The sequence below is a fragment of the Poecilia formosa genome, unplaced genomic scaffold (genome assembly GCF_000485575.1).
Source record: "Poecilia formosa unplaced genomic scaffold, Poecilia_formosa-5.1.2 Scaffold3, whole genome shotgun sequence".
Taxonomy (NCBI): Eukaryota; Metazoa; Chordata; class Actinopteri; order Cyprinodontiformes; family Poeciliidae; genus Poecilia; species Poecilia formosa.
Window position 1 is genome coordinate 1,496,933 of NW_006799942.1, and position 20,590 is coordinate 1,517,522.

Sequence of the window (20,590 nt, forward strand, 5' to 3'; positions counted from 1 at the left end):
ACAATCACAAAAAATAAACTGTTCAATGAGCTTTTAATGGTACAAGATAAATAGTTGCATCCTGGATTATTTTTAGATTTGAGTAAAGAAAACTACTGAATTCATAAATTATTGTACCTTTAATTTCTTGCTGTAGACTTCTGCTTGTGTCAGGCTATCGGCTTTGGCCAAGAGAGGAATAATGTTGACTTTTTCATGCAAAGCCTTCATGCACTCCACATCGATGGGCCTTAAACTGACAGCAGAGGGAAAACAAAACATGATTAAACTGTGAACATGCTGCATGGATGCAGCTGAGGCTGTAAAACATCTTTAGATGCAGAAATAGGAGCGAACCTGTGGCCAAATGGAGAGATGAAGTAGAGCAGGCAGTGGACTCTGTTGTCCTGAATGTTCTTCCTGTTCAGCCCACTCTCATCTCTGAAATACTGCTCAAACTGCTGGTCAATGTAGTCTTCTACGTGCTTCCAGCTGATGCAAACACATAAAATATCTGTGATTAGAGCAGCAAACCAACAGGAGATGGTTTTAATGCAAGCAGTTTCACGATTATTTATTTTATACACACTCCGTGATACCGAGTGACGTTTAACAAACCTGTCAAAATTAAGCATAAGCAACAAAATTGTTTTTAAAGTATTTGTACAATCATAATATAATGCAGAGAAAGGAAAATAAATACATAACTGGAAAATAAATGAGGAAAGAAGTTAAAAATATATATAAAATAAATAAGTAACTTTTTAGCAAGATATAAGGGCTTATTTAGAGTCATTAATTTCTTAATATTGATGAAAAAGTTCTAGTTCCCTTGGCAGATTATTTCACTTATAACAAGATATTTTCCCATGTTATCAGTGAAATAATCTGTCAGTGGATTTGTTACTTTTTCATCAATATTAAGGAATTATTGGCTTAAAACAAGCTCACATATTTTGCTGAAACGTTACTTAAGCATTAGTTTTGTCTTACTTCAAATGAAGATATTTGACCAAAATTACTTGCTAATATTCTGTGTTTTTTGCAGTCTGATAAATGTTTTAATGAGATTATATTTGTATATATGTGTGATTTCTGCAGGTGAGGTCTTGGATATTTAGGAGCTTATTAATACTCTGTTTGCTGCAGCAGTGTGAAGCTGTTTTTAACACGTCTGCTCACCTCGCTGTGTTGTTGACGGCATCTCCGAAGCCTGGCGTGTCTATGATGGAGAGCCTCAGTTTGATCCCTTTCTCCTCGATGCCGATGGTGTGCTTGATGATGTCGACCGTTTGACCGATCCGCTCTGCAGATTAGTCAAAGGTAACGATGCATGCAGAGTTAAAAACTCTCTAAGAAGAGCTGAATGGTTGGATAAGTGATGAAGGTGAGCTCACCCTCAGCATTGGGAACTTTTCTGTCTCTGTAGAGGTCAGTGAGGAACAAACTGTTTATTAGTGTGGATTTGCCGAGTCCAGTCTCTCCTACAATAACAGGAACACACATTTCTCTAAGGCACTTTAAAAATAATCAAATCAGATCACATCACATCTTCCTTATTATTATTTTTATTAAATAAAAAAGTAACTGCCTTCTAATGTGTTTTGGGCCAGATTATTTGAGGTTTTCTTCCACAAGCTTAGAATCATTAGCATAGTTATTTATTTATTTTCAAGCTTTTACTTCTTAACTAATGTTTACAAACTGAATATTTGGCTTTCAAATTAAAAATTTAGTTTGGAAGCTAAATAATTAGTTCCCAACTGAAACACTCCCATGATGTTGCCACCTTCGTATGCGCTTTCATTTTTCACCATTTTTTTGTATTGATAGTTGTGACCAAAAACTTCACTCTTAGTTTTATCAGACAATGACAAATTAAGGTGTTTTTCCATGAGTCCGTCTAAAAACTGTAGTGAATGTTATGGCAGAAAATGAGAGTTACTAAAAAATAAAAGCCAAAATGATCCAGAAGAAAATCCAAAATAAAAAATGTGAAACCAAAGTTATAGAGCTCAACGCAAAGCTGGACAAACTAAATGTTTTCTGGACAAACGTCTCCGAGTCAGATAAGACAAACAATATTCTGACCAAGAATACTGGGGCAGCTGTTGAGCATGGTGGTGGTAGAATCATGTTGTGGGCTGTTTTTCTTCCAGAGACACTGATGCATTTTACAAAGCTGATAAATAAATGATTAAGATGAAGAACTGCCTGCACGTTTTTCAACTTTAATTTGAAGCAACAGCTGTGTGTCAAACCACTGACACAACGATCCCAAAACCACATCAACACTGAAGCATAATCACGGCACCAGTGGGAAAAAGTGGATAAAATAAATCAGTAAAAGTAAAAAATGATGGAAACTTATGACTGGAACTGCCTTGTGTTATTCTAGCAGCATAATTAGTTTTTTTTTTTAAATATTCACCTGCCACCATCAGCGTAAAGGTGAATCCTTTCTTCACCGTCTTTCTGTGAACCTGGTTGGGCAACGTAGCAAAACCCACGTACTCTTTGTCCTGATCCTGCAGAACGAAGACATGAACGTCATATTAATACTCAGCATTTCCACATTTTAGCATCATGAAGCAATCAGTTACTGCTGTGGCCTTCAACAAGCCCAACTCAATGAATCTGTGACGATTAATCACACATAGTAAATGATAGTTTAAGACAACAACAGCAGTGAAGAGTCCATTTGTAAAGTTACACAGTAAAAAAATAACAGCAATAGGTTTACTTAGCCTGTGACAGAGAAAAAAATGTGGGTGTTAATTTTTTAAAGTCATATTTTTACCATGGTATTCCTACATTTATAAATATCAGCATTATTAACTAAATATTTAATTACCAAGCTTAATATTTTTACAAACTAAATAGCTTTCAAATAAAAAAAGCAGTTAGCAAGTTAAATATTTACATCTGAGCTAAATATTTGGAGAATAAATATTTAGTTTGAAAATTAAATGATGAGCTCAGACTTAAACATGTAAATATTTAGCTGAATGTTTTCACGTTAGTGATTTTATTTTAAATATTTTGTATTTACAAACTAAATATTTAATTTGTTAATTGAAAATTTAGTTTATTTAACATTGTTAAAATATGATTTTGAAAAATGAACACCCACATTTTTTTCTCTTTCACAGGCTAAGTAAACAAATTATTGTTGTTAATTTTTTACAGTAAAATGGCAAATATTATTTATATATTGAAATATTAAATTTAATATTTAATGTTTAGCTAGGAAGCTAAATATTTAGATCCCAACTAAATGTTTACGTATGAGCTAAATAGTTAATTTTCAAACTAAATATTTATTTTCCAAAACGTGTATTTACCTTAAATTTAAATATTTAGCTTGCTAACTAAGCATTTAATTTCAAAGCTAAATATTTAGTTTGCAAGCAAAATATTTAGTTTGGAATGCTGACATTTATAAATCTATGAATAACATGGTGAAAATTTGATTTTGAAAAATGAACACCCACATTTTTTTCTCTATGACAGGCTAAATAAAATAAATTATTGCTGTTAATTTTTTAATGTGTAACTTTACAAACGATCAGAGTAAATAAAGGAAGGAAACTCTCCAGTTTACACAAATGTGAGTGAGAACAAAGTCAGAGGTCAAAGTCGTCAAACCAAACCAACCTCTGGAGAGTCGTAAGGGTCAAAATGTCCCCAGGGGCTGCGCGGCCGCGAGGCCGGGCTCAGAGGAGAGTCCAGAGAAACCTGGGAGACAAGCTGCCTCTTCAACGGGAGAATCTGTGACAAGTCCCGTCCTGCGTGACTGGGCCGGGGCGGGACGGTCGGAGAACCGGCAGGGCGAACAGGACGGGATGGAGGGGGCGTTCCTGGATAACCGGGCAGCCTCCCGTTGGCTGCAGTCGGAGGTTCTTCTGCATCCAAGCGGTCCTGATTCTGTGACTGTTCATCTGAATGAGACACAGGAGGTAGATCCCTCATGGCGTAGGGGAACTGTATGTCTGCCTGGTCTTCGATGGACAGACTGGACAACTGGGACAAAATGTCACAAAGTTTGTTTCTTTTCTGTACAGTCTCCTGCTAAGACTTCATAATAATGGGGAAACAAGTACATCCACTACTGTCAGTAAAAAAAACTCCCAGTGAATAAAGAGCTAAATGTGAAAATGTTACGCTGCAACACAAATGACTCATTTAGAAATAAGTATCGCTACACGGCGGTTATCTCCTAGCAACGGTTATCTCCTAGCAACGGTTATCTCCTAGCAACGGTCATCTATCATTGATGGAGCGATACTGACCCCTACTGGCAGCTATGTCAAACTGTGACTGGCGATGAAAAATAAATGTGAAAACATCCATTACACTGCAAAAACAAAACCTTACGAAATAATTTTGGTCTAGTTTCTAGTGAATATATCCTAATTCACTTGAAGTAAGGCAAAACTTCCTTACAAGTAACTTGTCAGCATGATACAGGAGCTTGTTTTAAGTAAATAATTACTTAGTATTGACGAAAAAGTACTAGTTCCATCCGCAGATTATTTAACTTTTAACAAGTCATTTTGCTCATAAGTGAAATAATCTGCCAATGAAGCAAGTACTTTTATGAAATTATTGACTCTAAACGAGCTCCTATATCTTGCTGAAAAGTTATGAGTTAGTTTTGTCTTATTTTACATGTACGTACTAAAATATTTCCACTAGAAAATATGGAAATGTCCACTATAATTTTTTTTGTAAATATAATGCTGTAGGTACGGAAACAGACTGATAAAGTGCCTACTGATCTTCACCTGCACTGTTTGACTACACTGTTTTTTCTCTTATTAGATCTGACCAGTGATCTCATTATAACGTTAAAAAGGAAGTCATCCATCTGTCAGGGCAAGAGGACAAAAGACTCCCTGAACTTCAGGGTCAGCCAGGTCAAACTACAAACTGTGAAGAGCATCTTTATACAGGTCATTATTTATCAGGACAGCCTCAAACATCAACTGATTTTATACTCCATCCTGAATGCAACATCATTTACTCTGTGATAAAATCTAAGCCAACTATTAAGCCTACTGTCCTACTGACTTGGTCTAATGACAGAGAAGTGCAACTCACAGAGCTGCAGGTCTGATCAGGGTTCATCTGCCATCCCTCTACCTGTCACTTCTAATTATCCAGAAAGCTCCTCAGCACCAGGCTTAACCCAGCTTCTAATACGCTAACAGGGTGGGGGTTGGAGAATTACCTCCTAAACACACAAACACGCTCTCTAACAAACACAAGTGTATTTTAAAGACAATCCTACCTGCTTTTCCGAAAAAGCTTTAGCTTCTTTGAACAAGGAGAGCAGCACATTAAAACATTAGTATAAAGGAGAAAATGAGTTGCTAAAAGGAATATATGAAAAATAAATGAGTATGGTTAATGTGGCATAACGTAAACATAAATGTGGTAATTTAAATAAATAATTAAGATTATAATAAACAAGCCTTAATTAGCACAAGAAACATTTGGACAGACTCCTCAAGGTGCTCAGCATGAATATTTCAGGGTGATTAATTTGTAGTTTAAATAGTGAAGTTATTTTCTCACTGCCGAAAACTTTAATAAAACAGAAAGACATGCTAGAAATATGTAAATGTTATGAACTTACCTTTTTTACTGCTGCGGAATCTGACCGGAGAGGACATGTGCTCCATGGTGTGACCTGAGTCCAAACTGACCCCAGATCGGCAGTCGTAGGCGACATGCAGCGCCCAGCTGCATAGCGCCTGCCAGTATGGCAAGCCATTATGTATTTATTCATTGGTCTGTATAACAAGCCACCTGCACATATTATCTAATATACTTGATCTTTATTTTGTGTCCCCTCTTTTGCAATTATGCCACAACAGTTAGCTACTTGGTTACACTCAGAGGGATTAGGAGCTTAGCTAAATCCAGAAATATTTGCAATTTCAAACGGTAAGAACATAATTTTTATGGTAAATTATATGACTACCAGATCTCTGGATGTTGGTTAGGTTTTCCATTAAACGTGAATCAAACAAAAGTGTTGCAACCTTTTTAATTGGCTGTTTTTAATATAAAGCTACTGAAGTAAAACAGTTGCTTGATATAAACAGAATCAAATATAGCTAAATTAGATATTAATTTACAATATTTTTGTCATAGATTAATAAACTTATTGTCTTTAATTGCTCAATCGGAGAAGCTTGCCAGGCTCATTTTAATGTGACAGACCTCGTCCCTCATCTTCTAACAATCACATTATAAATGCATTTTCTTAATTACTTCTCATCTACTACCTAACTAAATCGAAATGTTATTGAGAATATGTCAGGGTTGACACCTATTAACACTGATTAAATAACGCAGGAAAGACAAGAGTCAGTTAGAAAATAAAATATTCGCTTGATAAATCCTGAATCAATTAATCGATAAATAAAATATAGTTTTAATTTGGCAGCTCCCAGACTTCTCTCCATTTTGATTGGTCGGTCAGAGGTCAAAGGTAAAGCTGATAACCTAGAGAGCACGAGAGCATAACGGCTTGGTACTTCTTCGCTGAAACTGTTTATTATGGTAATAATTTCAAATTTATAAAATATAGACTGTATTAAATAACTCTTTCTTGGTTTTTATTTGCCTTTTTAGTAAATTTTTGCCGTTTTAACTTTTGTGCTGTAAACTAGAAGGTAAGCTAGCTATTCAGCTAAACATTTTTCAAATCTAGGTCAAACATTTCGCAACGTTTAGTTAGTTTACTTAGCTAGAGAGATATATTTTGAAGTGACATTTTCGTTGTTACTATCTGTCTCTTGGCTAAAGCTAAGCCTTGTGCTGTATGAGACAAGTTGCTATGTAGCATTAGCCACCACCTGATGTGGAGGTGGGTTAAAATTAACAAAAAGAAAAACGGCAAGCTAAAATACCCAAAACTTCAGGAACCATAATTTTAAATTTTATTATGTAGTATTTAATATTTAAGATGTTAAATATATGAATATTATTAATGTATAATTTTAAAACCAGCGCAAATGTTATTTATAATCAGACTTTATGCCCTGTACTGTCTCAGAAGGAAAAGTTAGCATGTAAAAAATAACTCAGAAATTCATATGTGTTGTAATTGTAAAAAGTAGTAAAACGCCGATATTAAAAGTTGTGTTTATAGGAAATGAGTGAAACAGCAGGAGCACAATGTGATATTTTCTGGAAAAATTTTGCAAAATTTAGCTGTAAATATGATAGGAAAATGTAAATTACAGTTTTTTTTAACCAATTCAGTTAATCTCAAATATTTTTTTCAAACAAGTTTGAAGAGGAATATTCTTTGTTGAAATTGTAGAGACATTATTATATAAACAAATCTGTATTTTGGTAATTTGGTTTTGACAATATCTACATATGCTTTATTTTGAGGTAGAGATGCAGCCAACAGTTTTTTGTTTTTACAGGTCTGACCTGTTGATTTTATGTTTATTTGTACTCAAAATAGTGTGTTAATTGATTTGTTTTTAAACCAAAAGTTGTGAAAGGCATTAGTTAAAAAAATAACCATATTGAGTATTTTAAAACAGTTGAGTCATGACATAAACACTGATTAGTTTCTAGAAATTTGCAGCAGCTTTATTTTTAAAGGATCTTTTTTGAAGGTTTAATCACCCCACTCAGTGACTTTATTTGTTAATCTAAGAGGCCTTAATATTCTGGAAGAGATTACCATGATTGATATCTCACCACAGGACGTAAAGAATAACTCCTGATGGTCTTGTTTGAATTTTCAGGGACAAGGGGACATGTGGACAAATGCCTTAATGAGATGACCAGGATTAACCTGAAAGCATAAATCAGGTACTTTTTTCCCAGTCACTTCTCTGTACCCTGTCTTAATATAGTAATACAGACTTATACATTAGAAGGTGTACATATTTTTGTGGTCTTATCTACACAGTTTAATAGCATTAGTAGTTATTTTCTAGCTCAGTGTATGGGACAAGACATAAGACAATCTAAAAAAAATAATTAAACATTCCTTAAAGAATAAAATAACATATTTCACAGCTTCTGGACCAATTTGAAATTGGAGCCATTTGACAATCTGAGCTTATGACAGACATGCTATTGCTTATCAAGTAGTAAACAGCCCTTGCAATACAGAAATGTAAAATTGTATGCTTGAGGTAATTTATAAACTGTGGAGCTATAACACAGTCCATCAAAAGAGAGCATCCATCCATGCAATTTCAGAAATTTCAGGACGTTTTCTCAGTATGTCTTTTGTTGTAAAGAATACTGAATTACATTCCTATTGAACTAGGCTTTAGCTTTGCTACTTAAATACTGGTTTATGGACTGTTATTTAATTAATATCAAGCTGCACAGCTTCTCGAAAACATTCTTCACAAATCTGCAGTTGCACAATTCATAGTAATCAGTTAAAATACGTCTCTCTATTTTGTGCCACGGTACCAATGTCCTCATAAAATGTGTTTATTCCCCAACACTGAACGCAGTCATGTTGAGAACGATTCAGAGAAACGAGCTGTCCTCCGTAGATCTTTCCCACAGCACTCTACAAGTTCTTCTAGTCCTGTTTGGTCGGCCCACCAGTGTCGACTCATGCTGCGGTTTTGCTTGTTCTTTAACGTTGCTGTCCTCTTGAGACTCACACTCACTCTTCCCCAGGTCTGAGCTTTTAGACTCGCAGCAGGGCTGGTTTGTGTGTTGTGATTTAGTCCTCAGATTGTGGCCATGTGCATTTTGCTCACCATTCACTTCTTTGTCGGTTTTGCTACTTTGGCCTTGGTAGTGATTAGGCTCTGTGTGGCCATTTGCTTCGTCTGAACAAAGCTTAGGGCTCAGATTGTCTTGATGATCAGGAGTTTCATTCTGGTCTTGGTGGTTGTGAATCTTCCAGAAGGCTTGACAGAGTTGCTCCAACTCAGAAAGCAAAGGCAGGCTGATGTCCAGGTTCATTAGCAGGTTGTCCAGCCACTCCTCCAGCTTTGAAAAAGAGGGTCTGAAAGGCAAAGGCTTTCATGTTTTATTCTTCATTTGGCTGTTTTTCACAAAAACATGTAAGCATCTAAATTTTTTTGCATAGATGTAACTATTTTCTTAGTAAAAATACCGAAAAATTGTTTTTATATCAAAGAGCTTCAATTATTTTCACACAGTTGTACCGTTTATCAGCATCCATGTCACAGCAGAGAACAGCCAATGGCAGGAAGGCAGATGGACACAGTGGAGAGTGATACTGCTGCAGGAAACTTTCTACATTTAGTCCAAAGTCATTAGTTCGGGGAAGGTAGTCCGGATCAGCACTCACTCTGCCAATTATCTGATGACACAAAGAGGAATCGATAAGCAACTGTTTTAAAGTGTAACTTTAAACCTAAACACTTTTTGGCTTGTGAAAACTCAGTGAAGTGGGAAATATAAAGTGCTCCGAATTTGGTGTTAGACGAGCCTCAAGAAATGTGAATTTTGTGTCTCTAAATATCAGTGGGTTTATTCTGGACAATCGTTAAAACAGCAGCATTGCATACGATTGTGTGGAATATGATGTTTATGTATTAAAAATATTTTTTCCTTTATGTAATATTCAGATTTCCTGTATATACTTGTGATAAACTTCATTAATATTCAAAGTATATCACTCTGTGTAATGAATGCATGTATGAGTTTCACTTTAAATTAGATTTTCATATTCTAATTTGTCAGTAGTGTCGATAGATATTAATTTAAAATCACATTTTAATTGTGCCATTCTTTTCCTAAACATCTTGCTTTTAGCAACCTTGTGGTAGTAACACACTACTACCAGAAGGTGGCAGCAGTGCATCAATTTGTTCAGCTTATCTCTTAAACTTATTTTGCAATTTGAACTTAATATGTGTTGGAAAAAATATTTTAAACGATTACTAGTAAGTTCATATATATTTTTAGAAATTTCCTTCCTGTCATAAGATAAAATAACAGAAATTATTGGTTATATTTTCTTAGCTACATCAGGTCTTTTGTGTTATTACCAAACAGTTCCTACCTCACAAGTCATAATCCCAAAGGAAAATATGTCCACACGCTCATCATAGGTTTTTCCTAAAAGCCAAAGAGAAAAATGTAATGAGCTGCACAGTTTTTGTTTCAGTTTAGACCATGAAGGTCCGTCATTCATGAGTTGGTTAACACACTCACCATGGATCATTTCAGGGGCCATCCAGTAGGGGTTCCCAACCACAGTATAGCGTTTTCTCCGGTCAGGTTTGCGCAGCTCTGGCAGTGGCCCCTTCACGCTCCGCTCCAGAGGTGATGATTTGCTCCGACTCCGTTCATCCATCACCAGCCTGGCAAGTCCAAAGTCTGCCACCACCACAGACTGGTTCTGTAGCGAAGAGAAATGAAAAGCTTCAGGATTTTTACTGGAAACAGAAAACGTGCTAAGCCTGGTGCAGTTAAAAATGTTTAATGTTGACTGGAAATTTTAAAATATCACTATGTATTTATGTGTTATTGGATGGCGTTATTAACAACACCTAAACACCAACTGTAAAGTCTTAAAAAAAAACACATAGAAAACGTACAATAAAATTAAATTCAGTTTTTTACTTTCAAGACACTTTTTGTTCAAAATTTTATCTCTGACTTGTCACTTTATTCGCTGCAGTTGTCACTATAGAAAGTCTTTTACTAAATGGTCATTTCTATCAAAAAGATATGCATTACTTGTACTGGAAAATTATGTTTGTGACTTAATGTGCTAAACATTGAGTTTGGATTGAGAATTGAACATTCAGTCTTGTTAAAAATAAAAATATATGTGTATTATTTTTCATGCATTTAATAAAGCTCATTGCTTACCTCTCTGACAAGGCAGTTGTAAGAGTTTAGATCTCTGTGGATCACATTCATGGAGTGCAGATATGCCTGTAAAGGAGAAACATTAAATTCACCATTTAATGTTTTACTGTGCCTTGAAAAAGTAATTATATCTTTAGATTTTTTTTAGACCAACACAAAATAGTGAATAATTGTGAAGCAGGAGGAAAAAGACACACGTCAGTAAAGTTAAAGTCTGAAAAGTGACGTGTATTTTTCATATTTTGCTTCCCTAAATTAGTGCCTCCATTTCAGCTGCAGGTTTTTTTTTAGTTTTGTGTCTGCTTGGTTGCACATGTAGAGATTCGTTTTTGCAAAATGACTTAAGCACACTCACATTAGACACACAATGACTGAACATTAAATTACAAATTCTCAACTGGAAGATGAAAACCATGTATCATTTATCTTTCATTTAAAAGTGATGTACTACTGTGTGTTGGTCTGTTGCGTAAAATCCCAAAGAAGTGCATTAAAGTTGATGTAAAAAGTGGCTCATACTTTAAGTACCTCAATAATCAGAAACACTCACCATTCCAGCGGCTATATCTTTAGCATATCCTACTCTTAAGTTCCAGGGGAAATCTTCCTCCTAAAACAACCAAATTATGACCAACTCCTTGTGTTTCTCACACTGAATATTTGGGATGCATTTACAATAAACTTGTAACTCACCATTTTTACAATGGTTTCTCGAAGAGTTCCTCCTTGGATATATTCAGAGACAAAATGTATTCGCTTGTCTTTGTAAAACAACCCAATAAACTTGAGAACATTGGGATGGTCAAGGCAGCGCATCACCTTTACCTGTGTATATTTTGAGAGGTTGTGACATTGAGATGAACAATATTTGGCTCAGATTGTAAATATTAGATGCGATGCAGTTATTAAAAACTCTACTTACTTCCTTTAAAAATGTCTTCTGTGTTTCTTCATCAAATCGTATTAGCTCTTTCATCACCATTACCTCCCCTGTCTCCTGATGTGTTACCTTAATAGAAAGATTTTTGATATGAAGTTTCACAATGAAGGTCAGAACATTGAGGGATTGAGGCAATGGACGGACATTACCTTCACAGCTTGACCGAAGCAGCCTTTGCCTAGAATCTCTCCATGGATAAGGTCCGATGGTCTGAAGATACGGTGTGTCCGCTCCCCAGGGTCGACTCGAAGAGACTCTGAGCGAACCATGTCTCTCTTTTGAGAGAGAAACGACAATGCCCCAGGAGACAGGGGACATTTGTCAATGCTGTAACTTCGTCTGGAAAAGAGAAAACAACTTAGGTCAAACTCGAGGCCCGGAGGCCAAATCTGGCCTGCCATGAAGTTTCATGTGGCCCAGAGGGACCTGTAAATATAACCTTGAAAAAAACCATTGTATGCTTAAATAATATTTCCTGAATTAAATGAAAGCAGTTTTCAATGTAAGAGGATTATCGCCACCCAAAAAAAATTCTCAATTTTTTCTCAGAATTTGCCAGAATTATTCTGACGTTAATCTTCTAAGATCAAAAGTCAGAATTCTGAGAAACAAAGTCAAAATTCTGAGAATAAAAATTCAGAATTCTGAGAAAAAATTCAGAATTCTGAGAAAAAAGAAAAAAAAGTCAAAATTCCTAGAATACTGACTTTTGACCTCACAAGACTAAAGCCAGAATTCTTGTATTTTTCAGTGGCCATGATCTTTTTCTGTAGTTTTCATGTGTAATCTGCCAAATGACATCAATGTAATGATGTTCGGTATTATTTAACTTTAAGAAGGACTCATCGAGTGCAGAAGCGGCTATTTATTCATATTTTAGAGGGTTATTGATGAGTTTCATCAATGCATTTTACCACAAGTGGACATTCATAATCTTGATGTGGCCCAAAATAAAAATGAGTTTGACATCCCTGACTTGGGCAGTGATCATAAGCCAGAGCTGTCATCACTTACAGAATATGCCTGGTTCGTAACCCGGTGCTTCCTTGGTGCTGAGGCGGTGAGAGGCTCGTCTGTTCTTGTCGTTCCTCTGGTGTACTTGGCTCTTCTTCCAGACTTGGGAGGTTATGGATAGAAGTAAGTTTGTCGTGGACACGAGGGTCAGGACAGCTGATGTTATTGGGGGGGCTGTCTGGTTGAAGAAGGTCATGAGGTGACTGTGGATTATGTTCAATGATGAGCTGGAGAGGTCTGCTTGTGTTGTGAATCACACGGTTTATCTAGAGAAAAGTTGAAGAGTTTGTGTTTAGGTCGCCTTTTTTATTTTTTAACTGATCTGAAACGCACCAAATTCCACATCACATCCACATGTTAAGGTTTTCAAAGTCAAGCTAGCATAACTGAGCTTTCCCTTGCAATTCTTTTTCTTAGTTAAAACTTTCCCGACCTTGTTATCTTGTTGTCATAGGGTTGACAGTTGGTAGCAATCCATTTCTCTTTTGTATATCATTCATACATTTAACATTTTGCACGTTTTGTTGATAACTTCAGCTAAAACCAATGCTAGTCATTGTCAGCTAGCAGCTTTTTGCCCGTCAGCATAACATGGGGTAACATATTGCGCTGCAAGGTGTCCATTAGGATTGTTGCAATCATTGTACCTCATCTGGGGAAATGTTGTGGACCGGGATGCCATTGACCTCCAAAACCTGATCACCAGCTTGGACAGAAGACAGCAGATCAGGGCTGAGGACTCCTGGGTCTAAACTGAAGCAAAGTTACAACGGTGAATGGGAGGTGCAGTAATTCATAAGACTATTGAGTATGCGCAATTATTGAACACCTAAGTATTTTGAGCTGTTTTGCAAATAATGGACAAGGATTTTAGTCTAGAGGTTCCAAGGTTCTAAAACTTGAACTCAATAAATATTTAAAAGCTTTCACAATGTTTATTATGCGTCTGTAGAGCTAGTTGTAGAAGAAAAGATTTTGATTTTTTTGCCGGGTAGCAATACTCTGTTTGGTAAAACTCTTTTCTTAATTTCTAATGATAACTTAAACCCACCGAGACTTACTTTGTAACAGTAATTAGAAGATTTTTGTCTTGGCTGAAGTCAGCAGAAATTGTCAGACCTCGTCCTCCAGCTGCAGTGGGAGGAAGAGACACCAGCGCCACCATGTGGGGTCTCTGTGTAAGAGACGCTGATCTCACAGCTGGCACAACACCCTGACAAAAGCATTGGCCACTGAAGAGATAAACAAAAGTACATTTAAAACTCCAACTTTGCATAATTTGACTTCTTTATGTGCACTATAATTTTCACCGTTATTTACTCACCAGTAAAGCCGTGAGCGTTCAACTAGCATGTAAGTGTCTCCATCTCCTATGACCATTTCACAGCTCATGCATATAAAACACTCAGGATGGTACTTTTGCTCTCCTGCAACCTGAAAAGAAAGCAAATATAAATTTGGGGGGTGCAACCACAAACTTTAACATATTTTAATGAGATTTTATGTGGTAGACCAAAGTAACAGACCAGGGAACGGACATTGGGATAGTGGCTCTTATAGGTACCTTGCTGAAAGGAAAAGAGTAAACTACCTGCTGAGTTCAGGAAATATTGTGATGATAATATTACTGCTAAACCTTGCATTGATGATATCAGTTGTGCAATATGCGTATATTCTTTTCTCATCTTTTCTTCCGCCACTGGGCAATGTTATGCCAAACAAAACAAACACAGTGAAATAATAATTTGTAACATGATAAAAAGGCAATGCAGTGTTGCCTGAGGGAGAATGCTATTTTTTCCCCATGTATTCTTTTGGTTTAATTTCTTGTTTATTCCTTTTGGAGCATGAAGGATGTTTTTTTTTAGGAGTTCCTCTGAAATTGTTTGGAAGAAAAGTATTTATGTCCAACAGGGCAGGAAACCTTTGAAGTTATTAATAGTTGAAAGCGTTCTGATTTGTGGTATTCTTCGTTGTGCTCACATATTTGGCTCTTAATGTTCCATAATATTGGATTTTCAGTGGCATTTATTGGAACAATTGATGCCTAATGGATCAATAATCTGGTTATTTCTACCACATCTATCAAACATAAAATGTTTCTGATTAGCTGAAGTGAACAGTACAAAAACATTTACCTATCTTAGCTGAATAGGATCATTGTGAGTAAAATTCAGGTTTTTCGATTACAGAGAGTAACTCTGGGCTTAAACTAGTCAGGAAATGTCCAAACAATCGAAGTGTTTGTTTTCCATCAGGAACTAATAATAAATTCGACAGTCTTGGTTTTTCGCTGTGGTGCATCACTAGTCCAGGAACAAACGTTACCATAACCAGTCCTGTGGAAACGGTCTCCTTGCAGCCGTGGCAGTGCTCTCCAAAGCGAGACCAGTAGTGCTTCTTGCAGAAGAGTTGTCCTTCTCTTTCGTAGTACCAGTGAGACAGGATGCACTCACAGTCACAACACCTTTAGTAATGAGGACAAGAAGCAAAGCAAGCATTTGAAAAGGGTGCCATATTGACACTGAAGGAAATTTGACCGGTTAGATCAGAAGTGTCAAACTCAAGTTTTTTGGGTTTTTTGGCTTTTAATGCAATTAATTGAATTTTATTTATTTGTTTTTACAATCAAAAGTTCCCAGCTGTATGGTTCGCATCATGTTTCTGGTTTTCCTGTAAATTTGATGCACAGGTGATAAAAATTGTTGTTTAAATTTAATTTATTAAAATTTTACTGACTGAAGTGACCTGTATTTGCAAGTGGTCAGACGGGAAAGTGAGTAATAAGAGAGGAGGAAGACATGGGGCAAAGGTCATCATGCCAGGATTCGAAAATCAACCATCACTGTCATTTGCAGGCGTCTCTTGTGCGTCAGATTTACAGGAATACCAGAAACACAATACAAAGGTTCCAGCTTGGGACTTTTGGATGTAAAAAAAATGCAATTAACTGCGTTAATCGCCCCAAAAAATAACAAAAACCTTAGTTGACTGTGGTGATATCCCTAAATCATAGGTCAACACACAGTGGTAGTCCTGTCTTTGACAAGCTCAGACTGTTAGCGTAGTGCTAACAGCCTAGCTTAAGATAAAATAATACATTGAGATTTATTCAAATGTTTTTGATTAGTCTCTCTTCATGAGTGAGATAAGATAAATTACTGGCTCCAGAAAAGAAAAATAACTCAAGTAAAGCATTTGTACTTGGATGCATGCAGTATTAATTCAGAAAAAAAGCACAATTATCAAAAACTTACTTTTTCTAAAATAATCTAGCTCAGTTAGAATGAGATTTTAGAGACTTTTCAACCACAAATTCCAAATAATTTACTAAATATAATGAAAACTGATTTAAGTCAACTTACTATTTTCAGTTAAATACCATGTTTGCATTTGCAGTGCTGTTGTGCAGGGGCGAGGCATTTTAAAAAAACAACTCAATGAGATTCTTTGCTTCAAAAACTGAAACTCATCCTGACTTCCTGGCTTGAATAGACTGATTTAAAAAAACTGTTTCCTTATCTCATCAACATTACAACCAGAATGGGAGGCGACTTCCTGAATGGAGCAGTGATCCACGTTTCTGCTCTCTCAACTTTTAACAGTAAATGGCAGACTGTTCTTACAATAGGAAGGGGAAGGATTATTCTTTAGAAGAAAGGGAGGAAGGAATCAGCCTCTCTGTGTCCTTTCGAACATTAAATAGCATTTCTCTAAAACCAGAAGTAGAATTTATAGAGGAATGAAGAAATACAGTGGTGTGAAAAAGTACACATTTAATTTGTTTTTGCTTTTTTTTTTTAAACTCATATAATAAGTTTGAACATCAGGCGTAGAAACAAACAGGTTTTCCTCTTGTGTGTGTGTTTTTAAGAGAAACCCGCCACCCAAACCAATGTGGAAATGACTACTATGGTTACCTATGTTTGTTTTAGGTCATTCTCACAAACTATGGCAAGACTTGGTAACAAAAAGAATAAAAACTCCTCTAACAGCATGATGTAATAACACGTCATTAGGCAAATAATCAATTAATTGTATAACAGATGAAAACAAGCTCAATAATTTCTATTTGTGTGATTTATTGTTTTTCTCTTTCTACCAAAAAACTAGATAATTAAAGTTTTAATTCGGGTCTCAACCCTTTTCCCTTTGTTTTGAAGGAATAAGTCATTCTTTTTGTTGTTTAGGATATTTAAAATGTCTTCCAGTGCCAGTGTTAAATGTTCTTAAATGTTTAAAGTTTATTAATCTTTCAGAATGTGTTCTTGCATTTTTATGCCATTCCCATTAATGGGCTCAATAAAACAATATTATCGTTTATTGCAATAACTTCTGGGACAATTTCTTGTCCATTAACATTTGTTACATGTCAAGAAATTCAGCAGCAGGTGAATGTAGCCACTTCTTTGGAAAAAAATTACCTTTTTCCAGTAGGAGGCTGCAATAGTTCCTGTAGGAAGTCACAAAACGACCGAGGTTTACGTCGAAAGCACCACAGGTCGTGTTCGCCTCAATAAAGGTCAATAAGAAAGGGACTGGGCAAAACTTGCATCAATAATGCAACTGTTTTGAAACCACTTTCAAGTAACACCATAGTATGCGAATGTGCAAGAACACATTCTCAAAGGTTCATTAGATATTTAAAATCTAATGAACATTTAACACTGCAACTGGAAGACATTTTAAATGTTCAAAATAAATAAAACATAAACAACAAAAGGGTTAGTGGAAACCAAAGCACCAGACCAGTTTTTGATAAAAAGAGAGAGAAAAGAGAAAAACAATAAATAAAGCAAAAGGAAATTGAGTTTATTTTTAATTTATCATGTGATTAATTGATTTATTGCTTATTGCAACAGTCCTAGATGGAATCGTGATTTATTCTCTCTACCCCAAGTAGAGGAATATCCATGTCTGCCTTAAGCAAATCCACTCTTTTGTCATGTAGCAGGACAGTGGTCCAACCTCCAACACCTCAAATACAAACAAATGAAGGTTCTGGAGTGATTCTGTCAAAGGCCGGACTCAAATCCAGTTGAGATGCTTCTAGTCTGGCTGAATTAAAACAAGTGATGAAAACGTTTGTTGGCTCCATTAAAGGTTGCACAAATAATTAGGTTGCATTTTCCCATACGGCTGGATTGAATAGAATGACTTTTTTCTCCCTTAGTAATTGACGTCATAATGTGAAAACTGGGTTTTATATTTACTTTGTATATTTTTATTTTATACTGATATGAATTTGAAACATTTGCAACAAAAAAGCAAGCAGAAGAAATCGGTACGAGGGTAAATACATTTGTTATCAATGCATCTTGTATATTTTACCCAAACTGTTGAGAGAGCTGAAACTTTGTGTAATCTTTAAAACTCATGAGTCATTGTTGTAGTCTGTGTTGCAACGACGCTGTTCCGTTTTTCATTTTACTCCAGGGGATATGTTGCTGAAATTGTGAGGCATTTGTGTCACAAAGTTCAAATATCTGCTTGAATCAAAGGAAGCGTTTGCTGTCCTTTATTAAACCTGTTTCTGGTTCGTCACAAAGGAAATAATGAGATAATAAAAGCTTGACAAAAGGTGCTGATTTATTATTTTTTGTCCTTTTGTTGTTTTTATCATGCAATGGATGGGAAACCTTCCAGCTGCACATCTGCACTTCCTCTCGAACATCTGGTTGGGAAAAAACTCTGGAATAAGCCCAGAAATATTTCCAAATACTTCATCTGTTTTGCTTTTTCTTCTCAGCACTTTAACTCGTATTTTGAGCCTTCTGTTACCATTTTCTTTGTTTCAATACGTTAAATAAATGTTTTATGATGTCTTAAGAGTTTAGCCGACATATTCTCCTGCTTAGCTTCCTCATTGTTTTGTCTGTGCTAACCAACTTCACTTCCTTAAAAAATTATATTTATAAAGTACGAGGTAAGAAACTTTTTATTTCTGTTTTTTTTAGAGATTTTTGTTTTATTTAAGGATAAGTAAATGTCAACATCCTGCTTGTTTGTGGAATGCTTATCCGGCTGATCTCAAGAAGAATGTTAAGATGTAAAACAAAGTTGCTTGATTGACCATAAGCTACTTTGCATCCTGTTTTCAGTGTTTCGTAAACTACTCATCTCACAGTTGAGCGTAAGCACAAACAAGATTAAAGCATGCTTTACTTTTGCTTCTGTTAGTCTTGACAGAGTTCAGTTTGAGGAAGTATACATGCAGAATTTTATCTGTACTTGTACTTTTCCTCTCATCCTCTCAGTCTTTCTCCTCATCTGTCTCTCACTCTGCGCTGCATTTTAATGTCTCGTAGATTAAAAATCACAGTGCTTACCGTCCTTTTATTCCCCTCCGAAACCTTTGGTCCCGTCGTGACATTCTGCTCTGCTAAGTGACCGATACACAGCCGTCACACACAACCCACCCAGTTGAGTAAGAGTGTTGCTAGCAGCATGGGTTTCTGAGCGAATCAGACGCTCACTCTGCCGTGACAGTAGCAGGCGTTCCCCTTTTCTTTTCTGCCGCCTTTCTCCATGTGCAAAGGCTTCCTGTGCATATGGTCCCTTCTCTGTGGGTGGTTTGTTGTTAGTGTGAGAAAAAACCAGCCCTCTGAAATCAGCTGGAAAAAAAGGCCCATCCCAGTTATAGAAGCTGCACTCCGCCCTCCCTTTCCTGTCCTTTCCAGTACGTAGACCTCTGCAAGATACAGTTACACTTATTTGCAGACTCCTCAAAATGTAGTAGAGCTAAATTCAGAATAAAATCTGATCCCCTCATGAGGGTCCGTTTCTTCTCACAGAGGTGGTGTGTGAAAGTCTACATTTTGAAATCCAGCTTGTTCCCATTAGCGCAGGCATAATCTCTTTATGAATGCTCCAATTACTGCACTGTCAAGATCCCACAGCAAAGCAATCCATTCATCCTACACAACAAACAAAGAGGAGAATTAGACAAAGCAGCTTAGAGGTAGAAGAACAGAACCATTGATTCTGTTCGGTATAAAGTTCCTCAAGGATTCATGTAATGAGAGTAATAATAGTAAAGGTAGACTTCTAATAGGATGATATATGAATATGTCTTATTATAGTATACCCTATCCTGTTTAGCCACAAAAATCAGACAAAATATGAGTAAAAAAGCAGTTCAGTGGAAACATTTGATTTTAAAAGATGCATGTTGTACATGTAGTGGAGTGTCTGCTTCAGAGAAGTTTCTAACTAAATGCTTTTCCAAATTATATGAACCATAATCAATTAAATTAACAGCTTGATAAATAAAGGCCCCTTTTTATATGTAATCAGCATTATGTAGTAATTATTCATACTCATTTACATTTACTTGAGTAACTTTTTCGAACAAATGTATTTTCCTATGCTGTACTTTTTACTTCTACTTCATTATAAAGTATCACTACTTTTACTTGAGTACAGTTTCTGGATTTCCACTGAATGAAAAACAAACGTTTTAACCAAAAATTCACCAGACACAAAAGTTTCACAAGGTTTTTATTAAAATAAACAAATTCCTGATGAAAACTGATGAAAAAGTTTCTTTTGTCTGACTTTGTTATTTTTTACCCCAAACCCTGATTAGAAGGCAGATTATCTGAATTGCCAGGCTCTGTGATACCAACTTTAACTCAATTCTGAGTCAAGTTACCCCAAAGTTGAGCTTGAGCGCGAGTGTAGAAGAACGCCATTCACCATGGCAACGGGTGAAAAAAGAGAATCGTGGAAGTGCGAATTTCCTGCCAATGGAATCAGAAATATTAATGACAGCATGAGGAGAATATCAAAACATATTCAGCA

General features: G+C 36.0%; 2 protein-coding genes across 2 annotated transcripts; both read right to left on the minus strand.

Annotated features, from left to right (window-relative positions):
- Positions 1 to 108: 108 nt before the first annotated feature.
- On the minus strand, positions 109 to 5,734 carry LOC103139264 (septin-4-like). The gene is made up of 7 exons (XM_016672521.1): positions 5,621 to 5,734; positions 3,637 to 4,002; positions 2,411 to 2,507; positions 1,377 to 1,463; positions 1,162 to 1,285; positions 337 to 471; positions 109 to 235 (listed from the first exon to the last, which is right to left on the minus strand). Exons 1-7 carry the CDS (start codon positions 5,714 to 5,716, stop codon positions 109 to 111), a joined length of 1,032 nt encoding a protein of 343 aa, XP_016528007.1. The 5' UTR covers positions 5,717 to 5,734.
- Positions 5,735 to 7,738: 2,004 nt separating this feature from the next.
- Positions 7,739 to 19,476, minus strand: LOC103139280 (LIM domain kinase 1). The gene is made up of 15 exons (XM_007553824.2): positions 19,117 to 19,476; positions 15,116 to 15,254; positions 14,112 to 14,221; positions 13,849 to 14,019; positions 13,435 to 13,540; positions 12,788 to 13,053; positions 11,923 to 12,112; positions 11,756 to 11,842; positions 11,527 to 11,658; positions 11,384 to 11,443; positions 10,834 to 10,899; positions 10,171 to 10,357; positions 10,019 to 10,074; positions 9,156 to 9,313; positions 7,739 to 8,992 (listed from the first exon to the last, which is right to left on the minus strand). Exons 1-15 carry the CDS (start codon positions 19,158 to 19,160, stop codon positions 8,503 to 8,505), a joined length of 2,262 nt encoding a protein of 753 aa, XP_007553886.1. The 5' UTR covers positions 19,161 to 19,476; the 3' UTR covers positions 7,739 to 8,502.
- Between the last annotated feature and the right edge of the window lie 1,114 nt (positions 19,477 to 20,590).